The 25,400-nt window shown below is 35.8% G+C and overlaps 2 protein-coding genes across 4 annotated transcripts; one reads left to right on the plus strand and one right to left on the minus strand.

The window, feature by feature from the left end:
• Positions 1–12,313: 12,313 nt before the first annotated feature.
• Positions 12,314–14,571, minus strand: LOC148802119 (pentatricopeptide repeat-containing protein At2g13600-like). Its single transcript, XM_088897305.1, has one exon. The coding sequence runs from the start codon at positions 14,543–14,545 to the stop codon at positions 12,389–12,391; it is 2,157 nt and encodes a 718-aa protein (XP_088753431.1). The 5' UTR covers positions 14,546–14,571; the 3' UTR covers positions 12,314–12,388.
• Positions 14,572–20,896: 6,325 nt separating this feature from the next.
• On the plus strand, positions 20,897–24,236 carry LOC104599093 (disease resistance protein At4g27190-like). 3 transcript variants are annotated; one of them, XM_010261465.3, is made up of 3 exons: positions 20,897–21,266; positions 21,428–21,493; positions 22,762–24,235. In XM_010261465.3, exon 3 carries the CDS (start codon positions 22,805–22,807, stop codon positions 23,912–23,914), a length of 1,110 nt encoding a protein of 369 aa, XP_010259767.1. In that variant the 5' UTR covers positions 20,897–21,266; positions 21,428–21,493; positions 22,762–22,804; the 3' UTR covers positions 23,915–24,235. The 3 variants fall into 3 exon arrangements, with proteins under 3 accessions (XP_010259767.1, XP_010259766.1, XP_088754965.1); XM_010261464.3 differs by having other exon boundaries at positions 21,431–21,493; XM_088898839.1 differs by lacking the exon at positions 21,428–21,493 and having other exon boundaries at positions 22,762–24,236.
• The last annotated feature ends 1,164 nt before the right edge of the window (positions 24,237–25,400 follow it).

The following is a 25,400-nucleotide window of genomic DNA, read 5'->3' on the forward strand; positions in this document are numbered from 1 at the left end:
ATGTATCCGGGTAAGTACACTTGTAAATGTTTCCTGGGAAACATTTAGTTGAGTAAGTTATCCGGGTAAGTGCACTTACCCATGTTCTTGTGATTTCCATGTAAGTTATATAATGATTTCTTTACACATAAAAAACCAATGTTAAAATAGGAAAACTTGTCTCATTGTATTTTATAAACTTTTCTCCAAGTTGTGAAGTTATTTATCCACCTAGAAGATAGGTTTACGGAGGTAAGTGATACCTTGGGAAACTAACTTTACCATGGGGCCTAGAGTTTATACGTGAAAAAGAACACAATAAAGTTGGTCAATGGGAATCACTTTTCCACTAACCAACTTCCCCCCACCTATTTCCCAAAAAATGAATGAGGCCTAAGGTTGAATCATGACTCATTTCCAAAACTGGGTTCTAAAAGGTTTCCCTAATTGGGTCAAAGCATTCAGAATTAAACATAACAGTGTCTTAATATGGGGCAATGGCCCTTTCAAACAGTGTCAGTCAATTTTGAAACAGTAAGAGTGCACTTAGTCAATTAGCTAAAAGGGTAGTTTAAGAAATTTACTAGATCTACACATGTAAAATTTGACAAGTCAACATTTTTAAGGAACCAAGCAACCTAAAATCCGCCATTTTGGCTATTGATTCCACATTTTGTATTCTGACACTTTTTGGTCATGTACTACTATTGTGAGGTAAATAAAAAGTATTTGGAGAGAAATGTTACCGAGCCAGCTTTTCAAGATATATCTTCATCTTTTAAAGCATGAAAGATCTTTTGAATTTTTAAGCTTTGAAAGATCCTTTTAAAAAGCTCAACCAAACGCCACCTTACTTGGCTCTTGGATCTCTGCTGCTTTACAAGGGAGAAGAGTGACCCATCAATAGATTTTAGCTTTGGATAAATTTTAGAAAGATAAAGGAGTAAACATACTTAAATCAAACTCCCTATATCTGATATCGTTCTTGTACTTGAGAGAGAACCTCGTCAACTTGTTAAGTTTGCTGAAAGTGCTCCCACTTACCAAGATAAGACGGATCAGAGAGAAAGAGAATTTAGTTCCAGAATGAAGATGAGATGAGAGAGAGACGTAATGATGATGTGTGCCTTGCAATTGCAATACAAGGGATGAGTTCTCCGCTTTTGCCTATTTTCTATACACCCTCCACATGTGAGAGATTGGGATCACCTGCTAGTAAAATACGTTTAAAGACTCGCAATATGATCTAACACCATACATCTCAGTATGAGATGTGGGGTGTGAGATTATGTTGGGAGTGTGTTTGGAACATCTTTGGATGGCAGGTTACCCGGATTGGAGAGAACCAAGTAGACAAAGACCCATTATATTATTGAGTTCAAATCAATTCCCCACAAGATTGCCCCACAACATCCCACAGCATATCCTCCTGCCGTGTATTGAGAATATCTCCCGATGACATCACCATTTTTTATATTATCATCATCAGAAGATATTCCATGGTGGGGGCAGATTTGATCTCTACACTATTTTATATACTTAAACCAATGTTCCTTTCTTCAATTCAATAACCTACAATTTTTGAAAGGAAAAATATATGATGCGTCGGAAAGGTTATGACCAATCACAACTACTGATCCGAGCCATTCAATTTCAAATGGTGTCTAAGATCCAAAGAGCCACATGAATAGTGATGATCACACTGTTAATTCTGCCATTCATCCTCTGTACTGTGCTCGCTTGGATTAAGAATCAAATTCCTACACGAACACTCATGTCGGTGACTTCCTAGAAAGTCTTCGTGTTGTACCTTAATTTTTTAATTTATCTAAAAAAACATTGAAGCACAAACCGTACTATTTAATTAAATTCAAATAAGGAAGAGAGTTACATTGGCGAGATGTACTTGTTAAGCTTTGATTATAATATAAAATTGTGATTGACACTCAGACCGTTCTAGCCCGGCCCAACTTGCACCTCTAACTATTTATTTTTGCATTTGTAGATTCCGACGAATTGGGTTGTGTTAGGTTGGGTTTTTTCAAATTTGAATGAACCTAGCTGAGCCCAAAGCAATATTTAATGTTTATTCTGGCAAGTTACACTCTTACTTACATAATTTTCAAAATCGGACCAGACCGGATGGTCAAACCGAAAAGACCAGAAACTGGTCAAATGTCTCTCCAAAACCGAATTTTCTCAAAAAACATTGATTTTGATCAAAAACTGCCCAACCGATCATTCGAGTTTTAACCATTTTTTAATTTTTAAACTTTTTATTAGAACGGGCCGATCATTCGACCATTTCGGTCTCCGAGTCGATTTTAAAAACTATGCTTACTTGGGAAGATAAGACGCGATGGAGAGAAAGACAGATGTATCGAAGGGTGTTGCCTATTATTTATGTCCCTGCATTGACTATCCTTGTGCCGGGTTGTCTTCTATATATAGTGATGATGGAGCCCACATGTACAGAGTAACGTTCCTATGAAAACAGTGGTCCTCTTCTAAATATGGAGGCCAGGCAGTCAGGCACGAACGAGATGTATGTTGATGCGTTGTAAACCAAACTTGTTAATATCTAATTATACAAATAGAATATAAAAATGTAACTTCAATAAACAATAACAGAAAATTAACGAAACATTTAATGTTGACACAGTTCATCTGCTTCACTTTACATGTTTACCGTCGAGATTCGAGTCCACATCTTCTCCTCATATATCTGTCCATGTCCATCCTAGTTACATTCTCTTACATAGTATTATGCATAGGAATTGAATCATGTGCTTTGGAAATATGTAAAACAATTAACTGGTATTGAGGTGACAATATTCTCTACAAAACGGTCCTTAAGTTGTACAATTTCTTCACAGGTAGAAGCATTGCCAAGTTGGTTAAGATAACGGAGTTTTACAACTGTTAATCAAACAGTTTTCCTATATTACAGTCTCTTTTGAAAATGTAGAACTATTCATGGGCGAGGCTTTAGGTTTGGTGTATGAACATTTGACACTGTTTGGAGCTCGGGTTTCGGACGAGCCTCAAGCCCATCCAATAATGTAAAAATTTTTTTAGCTCCATTTATGATTCCAATGCTTATTAAGCATTTCTCCATATCAGCACCAATTATCACGCTATATTTACTTCATAACAAGCAGATTTAATTACCATTACAACCCTCTATAATTGTCTTCTACGCATTTGTCATATTTGACATTACTTATTGGATCTCTCCTGTACTTTGACCCTTGCAAAAACCTTTTCAATACTATTGTATGCAAATACGTCCATTCCATTAAATTTCTTGATGGAATGCTTTAAGCTTTTTTTTTTTTAAATTCCGGTTTTACCCATGAAAACTTCATTCATTATCCCATTACAATTTAAATACCCCATTGTTGCTTATCGCAAAAGTGTAGGTCATCAAGCAACTCAACATTCAACATGCATGCTTAACGGTCACCTTGAATAACAAGGGTAAAGTGGTAATTTAAAATATATACTTTTCTACATAAGGGTAATATGGTCATATCTGTAATTAATTTCAGCATCAATTGGAAATTTAACAAAAGGATGTGCTTGCATATTTATTTTGAGAGGTGAAGGCAAGATTTTGCACGCATCAAAACATGTGAGGTTTAAGTAATTTTCACATAAACCAGGCTAGGTTTAATTAAATTTTCTATAAAATAATGAATAGCAGCTCTCATGAATTTGTAGGAAACCTCCCTTCTGAATTATAAATAATAAAGGGTGGTTAAAATTACAAGAAGTATCTTCCTTTCAAATATTGGGATATTCCAATTTCTTTGTGACAATTAAAATGTGTGTTTCAATAAAGAAGGGGTTGAAAGGATCTAGTAAAAATATAATCACATTCAACAAGAGGGAATAGATTCATTTGACCGTTCATTACAAAAGTGTTTTGTGGCGACGATTCTAATTTCTAATTAATTCACATTAGAGCGTGTTTTGTAGTGTGGATGAGAAGTCCACACCTAGGAATGGCAATTTTTTTTTTCATTTTCCCGATCCCTGTGGGGATCTGCTTGGAATAGGGTGGGGATGGAGATGATTTTTCCCTTGTGGGGATGAGGATAGGGAAATTTTCATCCCGGTTAGCGGGGATGGGATGGAGACGGGGAGAACACACCCCTCCCCATGGGGACCCCAATCGTCCTGTGGGATCTCCACTAATATATATGTATATATGCATGCATCTGTTATATATGTATATATGTACACATACATTTATATATTAATATTTTTAAAAATATGGTTGAATATGTTTGAATAATTTCCAATATGATTGTAAATTTAAATTATTTTATTTTTATTTTTTAAATAAAAAACAAAAACAAAATGGTTAACATTATAAAAAATCACGGGGAATGGAGATCCCCGTGGGGATAACCTTGTCCCCATTAGCAAGGACAGGGATGGGGATTTTCGCAGGGATGGGGATGGGGAGAGGCTCCCTGTCCTCGCCCTACCCCATTGCCATTCTTATCCATACCACACTCTGTGGCAAGGACAAATCCACACCACACTACATTTTACAATTATTCTGAATTATGGACAAACATGTGTGGATTGGACCAGTCCACACTCATGGTAGTATTTTGTAGGCATTGTGTGGATTAGTCCACACCACACTTTTTGATTCCAAGTATTTCATATACAATTTATGAAGTAATCAACACGGTCGATCATAAATGTCTAATTTTTGCAATTTATATGATAAACAATTTGAAAAAAAAGCGTTGGCAATTGAATATTAAATAAAAAAAATATTAATTTCAATAAAATGGTAATAAAATAATTAAAAAATAAAAAATAATATTTAAACAAACGAAATAACAAATTATTGTAAGATAATCATAGCATTAAACTATTTATGCAAACTAATAATCCATTGGTTCTCATAGTAGTTGTGAAAATGCCCAAATGAATGCCCAAGAGGAGATCTTTGGCTAAGGAGACTTCCCTTTATGGTAGAGCACAATGGTAAATGAGAGCTTCGGTGGTAGAGAATGCCCAAGTAATGTTCAACGGTAAAATGTTATAAGGTTTGGGAGGATGCATGTGATGCATAACATCAAAAAATGAAATGTGGACCGACTCCTTGAAAAATTAGCGTTGTCAATTTTTGGGATATTCACCCCATGGCATCGCCCGAAATGGTCCATATACAAGATGAAGATGCTTTTAATTAATCAGTAATATAGAGTGAAAAGGTGCCTTTAGTCCTCTAGGATTCAGCCTATAAAGCAAGTTTATGGTGTTCTTACTGTAAGGCCAACGGGATCACCTTTATTTGTGGACAAAATGGTGAATGCTCAGAAGTTGTACTATTGGCTTTAACAGATGGCTGGAAAATGTAAAACGAACCCCCTTATTTAGGCATAGAGTCATGGACTTGGTTATTACTAAAATTTATTGTATAATAAGCCATCTACCATTTTTTAGCCACGTAGTCGTGACTCGTAATGCATGAAAAGAGATGCTTATTAATTATGGCTTTTACCCACAACTAAGGTCAAGTTTGGGAGTGCTTATTAAAAAAATAAGTACTTATTTAAATGAACACTTATTTATATTTGGCCATGTTTATTGTTCAATTGAAGATGAGAAAATGGAAAAAAGAAAACAATAGAGAAGAATGTTCACCAACTTGGACGCACGAGCTTGATCTGAGCTTGGAAAATCACCAACGTTTAGAAAGAAGAATAATTAATAGGGAGTAGAGAAGAATATTGACGAACCTAGGCGTACAAGCTTCGAGTTTGAGCTTGGAATAGTGTTGCTCGCTGCTATGGAGTCTGTGAGAAGTAAGAGTAGAGAAGAAACCTTCACCGATCAAAGAAAACCCAATGTTCTTCGAACAAATGGTGATATTGGAATTTTGAAATATAACTAGGGAGTGTTTTGGAAGTAAGATTTTGAATAAGAACTTATAAAAGCTAGAATTTTGGGCTTCTTGAACAAGTGTTTATTCTACTGGTTGCTCTTCGAGTTGCGAAGGACGAGAAGGCTAAGGCTGAAGTAACACTAGTTGCTTTTCGGATTGAAGCCGATACCACTTTGGTAGAGTTGAGCCAGAAAGTCAAAAATGATGAGACGAGAGCAACCGAGGTGGAGCAAAAAGTGGAGGACTTGACTGTTGAGCTAGAGAGAAAGTTGAGCACACTGAGCAGCAAAGAGTTCCCAGTCGAGAGAACTTGAGCTCGAACAAAAAAAAACAAAAGAAAATGATGGGGCACCAAAAATTTTCGTGCCACAAATTTTGGCTGAGACCCAAATTTCATTCTGGGAAGAATGAGTTTTGCGGCAAGAAATGAATATCCAAACACCTACATCTCATTTATTCAGAATGGGCAAGAATTAAAAGTTTAAAAGAATGAGGCCACTGGCAGCGAACCAAACATGGCGTAAAAATCCAAGCCGAGCAGTTAAAGTCCCATGCAAAGCAATTGAAAGTTGTAGAGGAGAAGGCCATTGAATTGTACAAGGCGTCCTTTGAATTTTCTACTGATCGGAATGAATATGTTGCTTTATTCTTAGAAAATGGGTTTAGATCCGTGTGGCAACTTTTGGCTACTAATCGCTTTCTTGATCTTTCCATGAATGAGCTAAAGATGGATGCGGTCATAGAAGAGATTATGGTTCAAGTTGATCAGAAAAGCGAAGAGCGAAGAGGAAGAGGAAAATTAAGGAGAGGTTGGGGGAGGCAATGGGGAGACTACAATGACTGAGGGGATTACTATTGGCGTGCCTCTAGTGACTCTCCAAGCTTCTGTGCTTGGATTGCCTCTTTTCTTGCCTCCTTTTTGTACTTAGCATAATGAATGAAGTGAATCACAATCCTATTTTGTTAGATTGTTTTGATGTTGAAATATCGATTTATGACTTAAGCCTTGAGTTTCCCATTCTTGGTTTCTTAATCAATCATGCAAGCTTAATCATCGGAGTTTCCCAACCTGATGAGCTAAGTTGTTTATTTATCCTATCGTGTTCTTATACGAACGAGTAGAATCATTTGATTATCTTAGCTCGTTTTCATACTAACAAGATAAGTTTATCATTACCCATATTTTATGACTGAGTGTAAGTAAATGAATTTGAGATTTATTGACAATCAGAGGGATGTACACATCATTACTAATAATGTATTTTCAAGTTATCTAAATTCCATGTATGAGCTGGTACTAACTTTCCTTCTAAAGTCTCCAGCCGGTAGGTTCCTGTCCTAGTACCCACATTATTTTGTAAGGTCCTTCCTAATTCAAGCTGAGATTTCTAGAACCTACCTTTGCCTTTTCGAGGCTAAATCTCTAACTCAAAAATTCCTCCCATGAACTCGAGGTTTATAATACTGGGCTATTCTTCTACCAAGTCCAAGTTAGTCCTAAGCTTTGCATCATTCTGTAGTTTATCATAAGACTATTCGTAAGGTCAACAATTCCATCTCTATAGGGATAATAAATTTTGTATCAAAAGTGAGGTTATGCAAAGTTTCCTATATAGTTATTCTACAAGTAGTTTGGTAGGCCTTGAGTATGCTAAGAAGCTCTTCCACTCATTAACCTTTGACTTTATCTAGATGTGTTTTTAACCTAAGAAGAATTGTCCTATTAGTTACCTAAATTTGCCCATTTGTTTGAGGGTAAGCTACTGAGGTAAACCACTATTTGAATTCCAAGTCCATCATAGAAGTCCCGAAATTTGGTGTTATTGAACTGTTTCCCATTGTTAAAAACTGGCACCCATGGTAGCCCAGATCTACAAATTAATAATATTCTTTCAAAAAAATTTTAATGTGCCAAGTTGTATTTGATTTTAGTGGTTTGACCTCTACCCACTTAGTAAAAAAATCAATATATATTACCAGACAATTTCTCTGACTTGTGGTTGAAGGAAAAGGGTCGAGGATATTTATCTTCATTGCACGAATGGTCATGGTCTAGAGATTGAATGAGGATTGGAAACCAGTTAATGGGGTATATTAGCATGATGTTGGCATTGATTGCAACCATGGACAAGCTAAACTGCATATTCTTTCATAGTTGGCCAATAATATCCTTATCGAATTACTTTCCAAGGTAGTCACCCGCCCCTAAGTGCTCACCATATGTTCCTTCATGGGTTTCTCTCAGTAGGTTCTCCACTTCATTTGGTATGAGGCACTTTAGGTAAGGCTGAGTGAATGACTTTCTTTATCCTTTTATCTTTTTTTTACTTCACTTCATTTAGTCTTTTCTGGTATCTAGGTTTCATCTGGTTTACCAAATCAAGATGGTGAGGAAGAGAGCAGAGAAAAAGCTAACACTACAATGCTCCTCTGTGTTGCTGCTCACACACAACACAAAAAATTGGGCTCTATTTCATCTTCTTGAGGAAGAAGATGAACAGTGTTTTATTTTCAAGGGTAATTTTGACATTCTCAAAAGTCTTAAGTCGCACATGATGTCATGTGATACACATAAAACACTGTTGTGAAAGGCTTTGGTTAGAAAAAAGGGCATTGATTTTGATGAAAATTTCTTTCTAGTTGTAAAGATGTCATTAATCAAAGTAGTGTTGGGCCTAAAAGCAAGTACGAATTTAAAGGTTCCACAGCTTGATGTCAAAAACTGCATTTCTTCATGATGATTTAGAAGAAAACATCTACATGGAGCAACCGAAAGGGTTTGAAGTTAAGGGAAAAGAGCACATTACTTATAAGCTAAGAAACACCTTGTACATGTTAAAACAAGCACCTAGGCAGTGATACAAGAAATTTGAGTCCATTAAGGTGGACATGGGCACAAAAAAATAGTTACAGATTATTATGTATTCATTAAAAAATTTTCTAATGATGATTATAATTATTCTCTTGCCTTAAGGGCTAGAACTCCTTTTCTTTTTAATTGGTAACAGAAATAATTTTACTTTCATGAAAAGATATAATGGCTACAAAGTTCATTTGCCTAGCACTCCTCCTAAGTTAGACTCAGCTAACTTATCCCTTAAATTTTTCATTCACTATTAATAATAATTTCCAATAAATTTGACTACCTGATCTTGGAGGCCACCTAAATTGAACACCAATTTGCAATGACAATATTGCAATCTCACCCTCATCATATATGCCTAGATTTCCATGAACCTGCTATGTTGATCTTCACTCGTGCTACTATAACCATTGAGTCTCCTTCAGCTTGCATGTCGTTGATGTTGAGAGGTTTTGCCAGCCTTGGGCCATGCAACAGTGCCCATGGTTCAGCTCTTATAGAATCCCCCCCCCCCTTGCTTGTATGTATATTAAGAAGGCTGTGGAACTAAAATCTTCTGAAGTCCGTCGAACAGAAGTGTCTAACATTTTTCTTTGAGCTTTGTAGCTAAATGCCTCTCACCAGTAAGGCAAGGCAAGGGTTTCCATAATCATGTCAATCTCATCTCAGTAACTCCTTTTCTATATGGATTCCCCATAAAACAGTCACCAAACTCATACATTCCATCCATATTAGCACTAGAACTTCTCCACCTATATTCCACACCATTAATTACCCAAACCACCTTTCTTCACCCTAGAAAGCACATTACCAAATCTAAAATTGTAGGATCATGTCCTACTACATCAATCCCTAGATTGGCCAACATGCTGGTTGACTCCCTAGCAAGGGAAGGGATAACAAGGATAGGATTGCAATCAAGAGAACTTAACCTGGGGGTAAACTTGTAATGTATTCATGCACTTAACATATTTGTCAGTATCAACTTTTGGTTGTTACTATTGATCTCCTTCTGTTGCCAGTATCAAGAGAACTTAACCTCAGGTGCAAGAGGCGTACGCCTCATACGCTTTTCTTATGAGGTGTGCAGTGTGCTAGAGGCATAGCCTCATGCGCCTCATGGACACTCATATAAAAAGACAAAAAAGAAATTGAAAAAAGAAAAAGGAAAAAAAGAAAAAAAAAGTAAAGGAAAAGAAAGGGAAGGGAAGGGAAAGTAAACAAAAGAGAAGAATAAAAAGAGAAAAAGAAAGAAATGAAAAGGGAAGGGAAGGGAAGAATAGATAAGGGGAAAGAAAGTGGACTAGGGTCTCTGCCCCTGGACCCTTTAGCTGGGGGGGCACGCTTGCCTCCACTTTGACAAGATCCCCCCCCCCCCCCCTTTCAACTAGTGTTATGCATCCTCCTTTTTAATATAAAAGAATTTTATTAAAAATAAAGAAAAACGAGATCCTCCTTCCTCTTCTTCCACCTCCTCATCCCCTCCTCTCAAGGAGGCTCCTTGTGTCCGGGAGTCTTCCGTATCTTATGTTCTTAACTATGCCTCACGCCTTTAGGTAGTGGAATGCTTCGTGTCACACCTCCACATTTTAAAACATTTTTTATAAGTTATATCTACACAACTCCTGTTTTGTCATTCCATTCTGTTTAGTGTCATATCCATCAGCCACAGTCCAAAACCTACTTCCTGGATAATTGCTACATGTGGATATCAAGACATCACTGTTCTTATTTTGCTTCTCAACAGAAAATTGATCATAACAGGTTGCAATTTCAGTAATAAATAATATAATTATAAACCTTTAAGAAAGAGAAGGTCAAAACCAAGACATAATAACCGTACCCAGATCCCAGGCTGGAAACCTTATGTTGTACTGCACAGTTTCAAATTAAATCCAATTGCCACACCCTAACAAAAGAGTACACACAAATCAGCAATAGAAAGAATACAAGGAATTGGTAAAGAAACAGAAACTTTGAAAAAAATAAAGATTGAAAAGATAAACCCTACTGGGAATTGTGGAGACTACTTCCCTCATCTGAAGCTGATCTAAACAAAGATTGAGTTAAGAACTAATAAAGTTTAAACCAAGCAAAACCCAAAACCAGGGGAAATGGAAAAGAGAAATTAGAGGAGAGAAGCAAACAGAAGAGATACAGAGAATTGTCATTTTCCCAGCATTGTCAAGGCCTAGAACAAGGATTCAAGCTTCCCTATTACTGAACATTGAAGGGAAACAGTATTCCCAATCCCTTCCTTGAGAGAGAATTCAACGAATGAACAGCAGCAGATCCTAATGGTTGCAATACCTCAATGGAATTCAGATTGGATCCATGGAGCAGAACCCTTCCCATCCTGCAAACCAAAAACAATAGCAATGAAGAGAGAAATAGAGAGAGATCATAAGTGGAGATGCAGATCATATTACATGCCTTGATAGAGAACAGGGCCTGCTTATTGGCTAGTTCTTTGGAGCTTGTGAAAATTGATAATTAAAAGACCCAAGAATTGAAAAAAATAAATAAAAGCAATAGAAAATGCTTGAATTGGAAGCAAGAGGCAGGGAACTCAGCTTCTGTAGTTTTCTGCCAAACCTGAAAAGAAAAGGAGCAAAATAAAATGGGGAAAATTTAGAAATGTGGAAATGTCCACACAAATTATTTAAAATTTGATTAAATATTTAAACCACCCCTCGGATTTCTGATAAAAACTTAAACCACCCCTCTGGACCAACTCTCTCAAGAGAAAGCATGTAGAACACACCTTGCGCTTGGGAGTTGGCATAATGAGCAGCTTCTCAATATGATTTTTTTTTATATGTAGCCTTCTTCATAGGACTAGATATAATGAGAGCGGTGCAACATATCAACATTGAATGATATTTTTTGCAGAGAATGCAACTTTCTTGCTACTGTATACAGCACCGATGTAATTAAGAAACTCTGAGACTTGGTCATATTCCTGTTTGTGAATTCAAACCAATCTGAAAGTAGACCCCATAATTAACTTTAAACCATCTTTGACTTGGATAGTTGAACTATTTAACCCATCACTTGGTAGGACAAACAGTTCAGTTTAATATTAACCCATAAATTTAGTAAAAAAAATGGTGACTTGGTCAATGAATTGGTGACTCAGATAGTTGAATCATTGATTCATTCAAACTGTTGAATAGGTGATGGGTTAGATAATTGAAACACTTTTGGTAAGATAACCAAGAATTTGAAGCTAAGGAGGCATTTTTAGCCAAAAGTTCAACTTCAAGTAAATATAAATAATCTATCTGCATAAACAAGATGACATTAGGTTTTCACTTTCAGTTTTATAGAATTAGCATCTAAGATGAGGAAATATTGTTGATTTGACAATCTCAATCTCAGAGAAAACTTAGGAGCAACAGTCAATAGGAATTGTATGCTGAAAAATTTATCACATATTCAAAACAAGCATTGAAAAAATATTTGTGAATAATTGGTCATTGCAGTGATGTAGTCCTTAGTTCTGGTCCACTGAAAGGATGAAAAATCAAAAAGGCAGGCATCAATGCAAATACTACTTCAAGTATAGAAGAACAATGCAATGCATGGCTCTCATTATTTGTATTTCACTCTCATTATGGTTAGTTTATCTTTTAATATACAACCTGATCAAATTCAAAATTAGACTTCACATTTTCTGTTAGATGCTCTAATGTTGAATAAATCATATTACAGTGGGGATGTGTTCTATCTTCTACAAAGAACACATTAACAGTGTTGTACACTTCAATCCAACTGCAACCAGGGTCTTTCTTTACTTCCATGCTCCTCAATCTCTTCCTCAATTCCATTACCTCCTTCCACCTTCCCACTCGTGCATATATATTAGACATAATTACATAAGCAGAAAATTGTTTAGAACCCAAATGAAACATCTTCTCAGCCACACCCTCACCCACTTCCATGTCCACCCAGAACCAGCATGCACTAAGCAAAGCTCCCCAGACAACCTCATCTGCTTCAATTGGCATTGCTTTGATAAAATCCTCTGCTTCTCTAAGATAGCCCGATCTACCAAGAAGATCTACCACACAAGCATAGTGTTCCAAAGTTGGAGAAACACCATAACAGCTCTTCATTGAGTGAAAAATTTTCATCCCTTGAGCAACCAAGCCTGCTCGGCCACAAGCAGATAGAAGCCCAACAAAAGTAATTGCATTTGGATATATGCCTTGGTCTAACATCTGCTTAAATAGTAAAACTGCCTCAGTTCCAAGTCCATGATGTGCACACCCATTAATTAAAGCTGTCCAGGCAGCAACATTGGGTGAAGAAATGTTATGAAATGAAGTTTGAGAACCACTGATATTCCCACATTTTGCATACATATCCACTAAGGATGTTCCTACATACACATTTGACACAAATGGCGTTTTGATCACATGGGCATGTAGCAACTTTCCCTGCAGAAGAGACCCAAGACACGAACAAGCATGAAATAGAACAGAGAATGTTGACCTGTTGCGCTCTATCAATAATCTATGCATGGTTACATATAATTTCAATGCCTCCTCAGGTTGATCATTATGAATATATCCTGAGATCATTGAATTCCATGTCACAGTGTTTCTTTCCCCCTTTGTCTCATTAAAAATCTCCAAAGCTTTACCAATTTCACCATTTCTAGAATACACCGAGATCATAGTATTTGAAGACACTATAGTTCTGTGAGGCATTTCCTCAAACAACCTTTCTGAATCCTCAACTCGATCACTCATTGCATACCCTTTAATCATCAAATTATATGAGACTGGAGTTTTTTCAACCATTGGAGTAAAAATCATCTCAGCATCTTCTACCCTCCGCATCAATAAAAGCCCTTCAATTAGCGAATGTGAAGCATTCAAGGAAGGGTCAGCCAGTCTTTCATAAACTCTCTTTGCATCTTCAATCGCATCACAATTGCAGTAAAGTTCAATAAGTGCCCCACTTACTGATTGATCAAGTTCAAACCCATAACAAACCAAAAGACCATGTACAACCTTACCATGATGCAAGGCCCTCAATCTACTACAAGCTCTTAAAATACTATCTAAAGTAAATTCATTAGGTCTTGCTTCCCCACTCACTCTCATCAAGTAAAAAAGCTCTAAAGCCTTGTCGCATTCATACTCGCTCCTCGAACAACCCGAAATCAATGTGGTCCAGACAATGACATCTCGTGTAGGCATTTCTGTGAATATGTAAAACGCTTCCTCCATCAGGTTACACTTGACGTAACCCACAAGCATCAAACTCCATAACAATGAATTATTCTGATGCAACAGATCGAACACCCGACGGGCATCTTTGATTTGAAAACAATTTGCGTAAAAATTTAGTAAGGAAGTCCCTACAAGCTCGAAATCCTCAGATCCAGATTTCAATACCAGACCATGAATCTGTTTCCCATCATATAACGAACGCAAACGAGCACAAACACTAAGAACAGAAGAAAAGGTAGTTTCATTGAGCTTCATTCTACTCCCATGCATCTTTCTAACTATTTCAAGAGCCTCTTCGAATCTTCCCCACTGCGAATACCCAGAAATCATTGTATTAAAGGACACGGTTGTTCGCACAGGCATCTTGTCGAAAATTTTTCGGGCAATCTCCAATTGGCCTTTTTGGCCAAACTCGGTAATTGACATATTTAAAGAAACCACAAGCGGGAGGGATCCCTGTGGATGTAGTTGAAGAGTAGAATAGAATTTGAAGTTTTTCCATCGCCGATATTTCCAATTTCTAAGAAGCAAGGGTTTTAAAAGCATTAAGCGAGAGAGTATATACCAAAGTTCGGAGCGAGGTACTGAATGGCTATGTCAAGTACTCAAGTGTAACGCTGGGTTTTTCCCGAACAGCCTCGGAAGTCGGAACACATCTTCAGCAGGACGGAGGACCTCCTCAATTTGAACTTATTGACCATTGAATCCACCAGGCTGTTGCCTGTTGCTGTTGGTGAATGGTGAGATCGGATTCCTCCTTCACAGGATTGGTCCTTAAGTCCTCCTCACAGCCTTTGCTGCCGCACATCGAGAACATCTTCGTATACAGCCGTGTGCCGACCAATTCGGAGAGAGGAAATCCTCAAATCCGGCTTATAGGTAAATGGAGCGGATTCGAATTTTCCGGGTTAGCCCACTCCCCCCAAAATGTTTGGATTGGATCATTGGATTGATAATCGGATTAGGGAAACTGATTCTACCATTACTGATACGTTTCGGTTACCTAAATTTTAAACCGAACTGGTAGTACGGTTTTGGGAAAACCGGTAATTAACACCCAATCGAAGCTGATCGGTTAATCGGTTGATGAGTTTAGTTAAACGTTGGTTTGGTTTGTTGGATTTTTGGTTTTGTTGATTTTTATAAAATACTAGTGTAGTGGCTAGAATGGAATCGTCGATCTGTTGACGTGGTTTTTGGCCAAAAACCGTTGAATCGGTTAATGATTTATTGGCTTGAGAAGTCGAATCATTGACCTGTTGATCCATTGACCCGGGGATCATACAGGTAATTGGTTCCATTTTATCTTAATCTCGGTCCCTAGCCAAAAATTATTGTATCAATCAACGACCCATTGACCTGGGCAGTCGAACCGTTGACCCGTTCAATAGTTTTTGGTTGTTTTTTATTTTTAAAATTTTTATTGTCAGAACAGGCCATCCGTTCAAACTGAACAGTCGAACCGTTGACCCAAAAACCAGTGGCCGAAATGGTTTCATTTTTCAGGCTGTATGAGTCACACGCTCAAATGACATAACACATACGATACTGTTTAATGGTGGCCAAAATGGTTTCGTTTTTATTGTCAGAATGGGTCGTTCGTTTTTTTTTTTTAATTGGGAACCGTCCAGGCAACCAATTCCGCTTTACTCCAATCCCGGTCCCTAGCCAAAAATCGTTGAATAGAACAACGACCCATTGACCTGAGTGGTCAAACTGTCAACCCGTTGACCCGTTCAATGGTTTTTGGCTATTTTTTTATCTTTTTAATTTTTGTTGTCAGAATGGGTTGTCCATTCGATCCAGACGGCCGAATCGTCAACCTGAAAACCAATGGCCATAATGGTTCCATTTTCGGGTCGTATGAATCATGCGCTTGAATGACAATAACATGTATGATACTGCTCAATGGACCTCACACACTCAATTTTTTGCCTGCAATTTTTGTTGTCAAAATGGATCGTCCGTTCGAACCAGATGATCAAACCGTCAACCTAAAAACCGGTGGCCAAAATGGTTCCATAAATTTTTGCTTAAAATTTTTTGCTGTCAGAACGAGCCGTCTGTTCGAATCGAATGGTCGAACCGTCGATCCAAAAATCAATGGCCATAAAGGTTCCGTTTTTTTGTTGTATGAGTCACACGCTTGAATGACATAACACGTATGATACTACTTAATGGACCTCACAAACTCAATTTTTTGCCTATAATTTTTGTTGTCAGAACGGAGTGTCTGTTTGAACCGGATGATCGAACTGTCGACCCGAAAATCGGTGGCCGGAATGGTTTCGTAATTTTTGCTGTCAAAATGGACTATCCGTTCGAACTGAATGGTCAAACCATTGGTTGTCAGAATGTTATTAATAACATTTATCAATAATAGTAAGTAATTATACTATTTAATTAAATAATCATTTATCAATAATAGTTTTAATAATATTATCTAGTTATTTTTAATATAACAGTAATATTAAATTTATGAATAGGATTTATTAACAATATTCATTAAATTAATAATTACCAAAATTAAATTAAATTAACAGTATTTATCAGTAATTATAATATTTTATTAAATCATCAATAATAATACTTTTAATAACATTTTTAATTATTTTTATTATAACAATAATTACTAAATTTATTAGCAGTATTTATTAATAATAGTATTTATAATTTTAATTTAAAGTAAATATCTATTTATTTAAAATATTTATAATAACAGTAATTATTAATTATATATTTATTAAATTACTGTAATAATCAGTAATTATTAAAACCGGGTTACTAAATTTATTAACAGTATTTTTTAATAACAATATTTATAATTTTAATTTAAAATAAAATTAAAGTAAATATCTAATTATTAACAATATTTATAATAACAGTAATTATTAATTATAATCACTAATTATATATTTATTAAATTATTGTAATTTACAGTAATTATTAATTACTGTAATAATAAGTAATTAATAGGAAATGGGTACCCGCACATGGGATCTACTCGCACAAGTAGATTCTATTTCCTAAGTGCAGAGAGCACCCATTTCCTATATATATATAATAAAAATTAGAAAAATATATAAAATATTATATTATAAATAATAAATAAAATATTATATCATAAATAATAAAATATATTGATAATATAAAATTATACATAAAAATCAAATCGATACCTTCAGTTTTTTAAAATACTAAATCTACCGGTTTGGTTACCTGAATTTTTTGTTTAGTCTCATCAATTCGACTTGATTTTCGGTTTTTCTTGCTCACCCCTATTACTAGTGTAGATATGTATTATGATCTCACTAATGCTACATCTAATTATCTTAATTCTTCAAAGTGCTAATCCAAATGGTAAAATCCATGATGCGGATATGGTATGGGGGACCCATGGCCAAAACATCCCCACTGCCGACCTCAATGTCCCCTCCCCCCCAATTCCTAGTTTTGCTCCTAGTTGATGATAATTTTAGATTTTCAATAGGAGATCTATTGTAATTCAAAATAAATTTTAATCATTGTATGGTTAATTCAAGGTTTTTAAAATTGAATTGTTAGACAATGAATCGGTCAGGGGTCCAGTTCTTAGGTCAAATTGTCCAATTGTTCAAACCGAACGGATGGTCCGTTCTAATAAAAAATAAAAAATAAAAAAAAATGATCAAAACTATTGAACAGTTTGAATGGTTCAACTGTCTGAATCAACAATTTATTGACTAAATCAATGTTTTTTTGGCAAAATTCTGGTTTCGGGAAAAAACAGAGCCAATCACTTGACTTAACCAATTCCCAGTTTTTCCGGTTCAACCATCCAATCCGGTCCAGTTTTGAAAATCATGGTTAAATTCATCAAACAAACAACATTAGGTTGTGTTAGATTGACCTCAAATCCATCTAATCCAACCTGACTTGTACCCCTAACAGTATGTGTAAATACAAATAATGCGTTGTATTTGTACAACAATCTTTATATATATATATATATATTAGAAGGTCAGTTCCAACTGGGAATCCAACAATGGATCTAGCTAGTAGGTAACCAGCAGATCAAGAGTGATGTCCTAATATCTCAAGTTTTGTTCCCAAATTATCACTCTATTTTGTTTATGGTATCCTATATTTTGTATCATCACCCTTCATGTCATCAGAATTATAAAGATGGAGGTAAAATGGTTTTCTCGGAAAAAAGTATTCAATAGGACAATAAATCATTTTTCCTAAGTTTTCTGTTAGCCAATGTGTATTGTTTTGAAAAACAAAATTATAGGCTATTACCCCATATGAATACTATGGATATAAACCAAGAGACCAACCTTCAAGATTAAAAAAGCATACAATTGCTATTCTTTTATTTTTTTTTCCATTTTGGCAAATGTTTATTTCCCAAAGCATTTATACTATGTATGGTTTGAAGGAAAAAGGAAAAGTAAGGGAAGTGTAGGGAAACCTTTACAAACCTTGTATAGGTTTTCTTACATTTCCCTTCCTTTCTCTACATAGTGCAACGAGACATCATAAAATATCATTTATAGGGAAACCATTTCATTTCTTTATGCATGGATTGTTTGCAATGCAATTTCATTTGCACAGTGCAAAAATATGGGAGTGAAAATTTTGATTTGATTATAATGAGGGGTAATTTGGTCCTTCCAATCATACAATGACACGTGGCCTCCGGATGACACCTCGGCACTGAGTCAACAGACCAGCTCAATAAGTTAGCTTAGAGCACCTCGTTCAGGCCAACCTCCACATCAGCAAGACCGAACTAGTAGACCCCGTAAGATTATGGTGACTTGTCCTAAGGGTTGGCCGAGCTATAGGGGGGGATCTAGGATGACCTACAAGGAAGAGCTCGCTAACCATCTTCGATAGTACACTACTAAGAGCGTCGACACCTCGACCATTACAATGGCTAACCAATCACACGCCTTGGAACTGTTCGGGTAGATCGTAACCCCCACGGAGATCCCGCAACCGGCACATTAACTTGTCTAACAAAGCAGAAACAGCTCCGCGAGAAAATGGGACCCGTTACTGGGTGTCTCTAATCCCTCACACCTATATATGGGCACCATCCTCTTGAGAAAAGGTACGTGCACTAAGTAATCTAAAGCTCTCTCAGTCTCTCAAAGAATTCCCAAACACTTTCTAACTTAAGCATCAAAGTGCCCTCCCCGAGTAAAACTCGCCCAGACACTCTCATTCTCTACCCCTTGCAGCATACATCAGCTCCACCATTCGTACATCAGCTCGGCCTTGCACAACTCGGCCCAGGCAATTAGACATCCAAGTCGAAGTCTAAGTCATCAAACACAATGGAGCTTCCAGATTGCACGACATCAATGGTAGTGAGTGTACCACTGGGAGACATATGGGGATTTTCCGATCTTTTGGCTCCATTGATCCCACCTCAAGTTGGGGTTTAAAAAGAGTTCAAACCAGCACCCCACAAGGAAACGCCCCACAATGTCCCATAGCACATCTCAGTCATGTATGTGGAGTAGAACATCTCTTGATGATAATACAAAAAATAATGAGGCATCATCGGGAGATGTTCCCAATACACATTTGAAATGTATTGTGGGACATTGTGGGCATCCCCTTGTGGGGGGTTGATGTGAACTCGTTGAAAAGTATGAATTTGGTCATGATTGAGGCCTTGGCCATCCTGAATCCCATTTGACTTTTGCATGTATATATATCATATAGATATGTAGTTACAAATATATGAAAATTATAATTGACTACAATATATTTTTTAATAAAATCTATTAAATAAATTAATTTAATATATTTATACCTCATTAAGACTTTATATTTAATATTATTGATATATTTATATGATTTATTGAAGTATTATTGATTTTTTTTAGGATAAAAACATGTGAAGTTGAGGAAAATGATTAAATTGAAATCACGAGGTACTACTTTCCTTTCCTTGTGTAATGAACTTAAATATTGAAACATGCATAGCATGCATACTGAAGATAAGATTGAATCATCTGCTTGGAATAGATAAGTTTAAATCACTTAAAACAAGAGCCATCTTTTGAAAATTTGAAAGAAAAGTCTCAAGGTATATTTAAATCTATTTGAAAAACACAAGGTACATTTAAGTTAATTAAAATTCAGGGTTTGTTTAATTCTTTTACCCTATTTTTTTATAATTTACTGAAATATTATTGATATATTTTTATGATTAATTAAAGAAAGAAATATTTATATTATTTTCATACATATTTTATTTTTTTCTCCTATACGTGCCACAGTGAAATTGCCTTGCAATTTACATTTCTGAACCGTGGGCTAAGTTGCTGCCATGAACGCTGAAATTGTTGGATTAATGATAGGGATCTTAGACACCACTTGGACAGCTCTGATTGGCAATTGAATTTATATGGAACAGATGAAGGTTGAGCCTAGGGGTGGCCACGAGCCGAGTTTCTCATAAGTTATTTGAGTTTGGCTTGTGAAAAGCTCAATTCAGTTCGGTTAAAAGCAACCTTCGAACCGAGCTCGAACCTGATATATAGGCATGTTTGCTAATCAAGCTGAGCTTGATCCTTGTGAAGCTCGGCTCGTGAGGTTCGTGAGCCTAGTATAATAAATAAATAATTTTTATTATATACATGCATACTTATTGTTTATATATAATAGTAAATAAATTTCTCATGTAAAATAAAAACATTTATATATATATATATATTTATTTTTTATATATATAATAATAAATAATTTTTTTATATATAAAATAAAAAAATATTTTTGTATGTATATTTTTTATTTTTTAGAAAAAAAAAAACTTAACTTGCAGAGTTCGAGCCAAGCCAAACTCGAACTTAAAAACTTTTAACCGAATCGAACTCGAGGTCGAATAGCCAATTATTCAGCTCGAATCCACCCCTGCCTGAGTCTGAAAAGTGGGTTGTTGACTTGCTCTCTCGCAGGAAGAGCCAATGGAGGAGGGGAAAATTAAATAATAGGCAAAAGCGAAACTTCATCCTTCCAGGATTCTGCAAGGAAGCATCACCACATCTCCCTCTCATTTCTGTTTATCTCCTCTTGTTCTCCAAAGAAATGACCATTCTCTCTCCATCTATCCCTTTTTCTCATCCTTCTTTTGCAAGAAGAAGCACTTTGCTGCAAAGTTGCTTCTGGTTATATTACTCTGTCCTGAAGCAAATTAAAGATTTTGAGGCTCTCTCGAGCACAATAACGAAATCATATCTTATTTCGTTCTCGCCAGGAGATTGATGTAGTAAGTGTTTCCCTCTTTCTTTCTTTATTTTTTTTCATTTTGTTTTTGTTTCTGTTTGAATATCTTCAAACGAATCTGTATTTCTTTCTAATTTTTCCTTATCTTTGTAAAATTCGTCCGGAGCTAAAATCTATTGTTGGGTTATTCTTGCACTTGCAAAGCAGATCCGAGGAGCCAAAACATTCAAGTGCTTTTTCTATTTCTGTTTTCTCCATAGTCCTTACCAGGTATTTAATTGTCCCTTTCTTGCCTTTTTTTTCAATAATTTCCTCAGCTCAGTTTCAATAGTCACTAACACATCACTCTAATTTTATCGTTTTTATTCTCTCTCTTTCTCTTACATAATTGAACCGGCGGGTTAGCCGGTCAGGATTGAACGGTGACCCATCCCTTGACCTTCTAAAAGAAATAATGTGAATGTTTTGACCCTATCAACTGTTTATAGAGTCCTTCTCCAACCCAGTTTGGAACTGGGTCGTTATTCATTACATGTTTTCTTCCTGAATTCTTTGTTTGTTTTTTTTTTTTTCTCTTCCTTTTCTTTCAAACAAAACACGGCCTTAATTATGAGGGAAACTTATGGTCTTCTCACTAGTAATTCATGGGGTTACACAAAGGGATTAGCCCAACCCCATGCCCATAACGCCTCACGATAGTGAAGACGGGATTTGATACCAAGCCTCCACTACAATCAGCGGAAGAACTCATCTGATGGTTTGTTCACAACCTTCCATTGGATACTGGATAGAATAGCATTTGTGCCGATCTCCAAAGGATGTGGTGAGAACATAGCAGATTGAGTGGGCTTTGTTTGGGAAGACTGCAAATACAAATATGTACAGTGCAAATACATATACATATTTGCATTTGCACTCTTCCCAAGCATCATGCATATATGGGATTTCCTTCCCACAACTCTCTATCCACATTATCCAAACTGGATTTGCTCCTTACTGAGTGCTTCACACATCAACTTCACAGCACATTGCAGCCATGCAATGGAAACATCTTTAATTAGGAGGCACAGGAAATCTAGGCTAATTTTGGCCAAACCTGAGTCTCACTCCTACCTACCCTTTGAACTACAGGATATTTATGGTATTCCAGTGGGGCTTCATATGCACCCTGCTATGCCCCACCCCCGATTTTTCTACAAAAAAAAAATAAAAAAAAAAACCAAAGAACCTTACTACAGAGAACCTGTGATTACACGAGTTTGATCCTGCATGCATGGCTGCACCTCCTGTTTCTAAGGGATGCCAAGTGATAACCATAAAGAATGTAAAATGCAACTCAACATTCAAGGAGTACCTCTACAATATGCACACAGAATAACAGAATACTGCATTGAAGTGATTGCTTAATTATAGATCCTTTAAATTTTGAAAGAGGTCAGAACTCAAAATTCTCTACCTAGTTGGAATACAAGACTCATGTGTGAAAGGGTTTGATTGATAGATCTTTACATTTTGCGTTGTTTTCACATCAATCACAGGTAAAACATCATGGCTTCTGACTGATCACAAAGAGAAAAATTAATGGATTTTCTGGTGAACCACTTCCATGGTCCTGTGAAACGTCGATTTGAAGAAACTTTCTACCTTGAGGAAAACTTTGAAGAACTCGGGAGGGAAGAAAAGCAACTCTTAAATAAGAAAGCACGTATTGAAAGCAAGATAAATGAAGACACGGTGACAAGAAGGCCAGCTCCCGAAACTTCACAATGGCTTGATGATGTACAACGTTTTGAAACTGAACAGAAGACATTGTGTGACAAGATTGGAGAATACAAAAGACTCCCCAGAAAATGGATCCGCTTTCCGCAACGAGTACGGCTAGGCTGGCGTATAGCAACTCAGAGAAATGAGATTGCTAGGCTCAAGGAGGAAGCCAAGTTCGAGGATGGTGTAACTGTTGATGCACCTCCACAGACAGTTGAGCCAATATCTGCACCACCAATGAGAAGTGGGACTTCAACCGAGCGTACCGTACTAAAGATATTGGAATGCCTTACAAATGAGAGATTTTGGAAGATTGGAGTGTGGGGAACGAAAGGGGTGGGTAAGACTACAGTAGTTAAGATGTTGAATAATTTGCCAGAAATTAGAAATATGTTTGAAATCGTTATCTGGGTAACAGTGTCTAATGATGGGGATGTGAGACAGATACAAAATCAAATTGCTGGACGATTGAATTTGGAGCTGAATCCTTGCAATAATGGTGAGGAGTTTTATGGTGGAACTGTGAGAAGGCAGATACTAAGAAAGTTGGAGAATGAGAAGTGGCTGCTAATCTTGGATGATATGAGTAAAAAAATCGACTTAGAAGCTGTTGGGATCCCCACATACAACAGAGGAAATGGATCTAAGATTGTATTAACAACTGAATCCCAAAATGTCTGCAACAAAATGGAAACTGATGAAGAGATCGAGGTGGGTGTCTTGGCCAATGAAGAGTCATGGGAGCTGTTTCGAGAAGTAGTTGCTGATGAAGTTGTGGATTCTCCTGAGATAGAAAGCATAGCTAGACAGATAGTTGAAAAATGCAGAGGCTTGCCGCTTACCATCAAGGAGACTGGAAGGTATTTGAGAAAGCAAAGGAACACTCAGGTGTGGAGAAATGCACTGAATGAGCTGGATTCAGCCTAGTTAGAATGTATACTGGAGTTACAACTAATTAATCAAGCATCGTTTTGGTCAATTAATTCATAGTTCATAGATAGGTCTTTAGAATTAGGCAAACACAAGGAGGCATGATAATATATTTCCTTGTCATTGTTGGACATTTTTCCTTTTTATTTTGTAAAACAGAAAATGGGTTTGAGGCTACAAGTTTACATCTACTGCAACCACGTAAGAACAGGTCAATGGTATTTTTACTTGAAAATTAACTAATAATAGGTCTCAGGGTAGCTCATCTATGTCTTCATGTTATTGGGTGTCAGATATATCTACAACATTTGTTTCACAGATGAGGTAATTTTCAAGGTGTCCATATTCAGAAGATTGATACCATCCCATGGAGACAATTAATTAATTAAGTTGGTAAAATATTAGATTGATACCATCTGAATAATAAAGTGAGCAACAGCAGCTCTATTCCGAGAGAGAGAGAGAGAGAGAATGGTGTAAAGTTTATATTTCTTTTTATCCTTTAGTCATCAAATTAGATAGTGGATTTTTGCACGAATTATGTATTAATAGTACTAATTATAATTTTACAGATTATTAAATTTAAGAAATAACTAATATTTTAAAATTTTAAATAAAAATATTATTTAAATAACTCAATAATATTGTAAATAGTTAATAATAACTTTCAAATTATTTATTTAAATAATAACTCAATAATAAAAATATTATTTATTTAAATAATAACTCAATAATATTGTAATAATTTTACAATAATAGTGTATATTTATTATATATTTATATGTACTAAAATTAATATTTATTGTGTTTTCAGTAATTATTTATTGTATTTATTGATATATAAATACCCAAAATTTTAAAAAAAATCACCTCAATTGAACATCGGAGTGCAAAGTTATGGCCTCCAAATGTTAGGTGGTTTTTTTATCAAGTCAACATTTTTTTACCGAAGGGTAGGTTTCAATAGAACTAGACTCAAAATCAAGGTTGGGTGATGATTCGAAAGATTCAACCAATCAGGCTAATGGCGGGTTGAAAACATTGATATTAGTTTGGGCTGGTTTTCAGTTTGGGTTGGTCAGTTCAAAAGATTTAAACTTAAAAATTAAATTAAATTTAAAAAATACAATGATATTATTAAAATAATAATTTTAAAAAATTAAGTTTACAATATGATAGATTTTAGACTAAGAAATATGGGAATTTTCCCACTTTCCTATACTAAAAAAATTATATTTGAAATATAAATATTAAATATATATTTATAACTAGTCAATTCAATTTTGGTTGGTTCACAAATGGCCAAACTAAAACTAGCCTAGCTAACTTAGTCAGGTTGGGAAATTGTTAAATCAAAGCTGGCCAGAAATACTAGAAAGTGACCAACTTGGGTTGACATGGGTCAATTTGGTCAATTTCATCAGTTTGATCAACATCCCTAGATGAAATTAATTATTGTTATTTTTTTATTACAAAATAATTA

This window comes from Nelumbo nucifera, chromosome 2, assembly GCF_055504915.1.
Source record: "Nelumbo nucifera cultivar China Antique chromosome 2, China Antique-T2T, whole genome shotgun sequence".
Taxonomy (NCBI): Eukaryota; Viridiplantae; Streptophyta; class Magnoliopsida; order Proteales; family Nelumbonaceae; genus Nelumbo; species Nelumbo nucifera.

What these genes read in the sequence shown, in the direction of transcription:
- LOC148802119 (XM_088897305.1), bottom strand. Translation starts at nt 14,545, where the DNA reads ATGCTTTTAAAACCCTTGCTTCTTAGAAATTGGAAATATCGGCGATGG.
- LOC104599093 (XM_088898839.1), top strand. Translation starts at nt 22,805, where the DNA reads ATGGATTTTCTGGTGAACCACTTCCATGGTCCTGTGAAACGTCGATTT.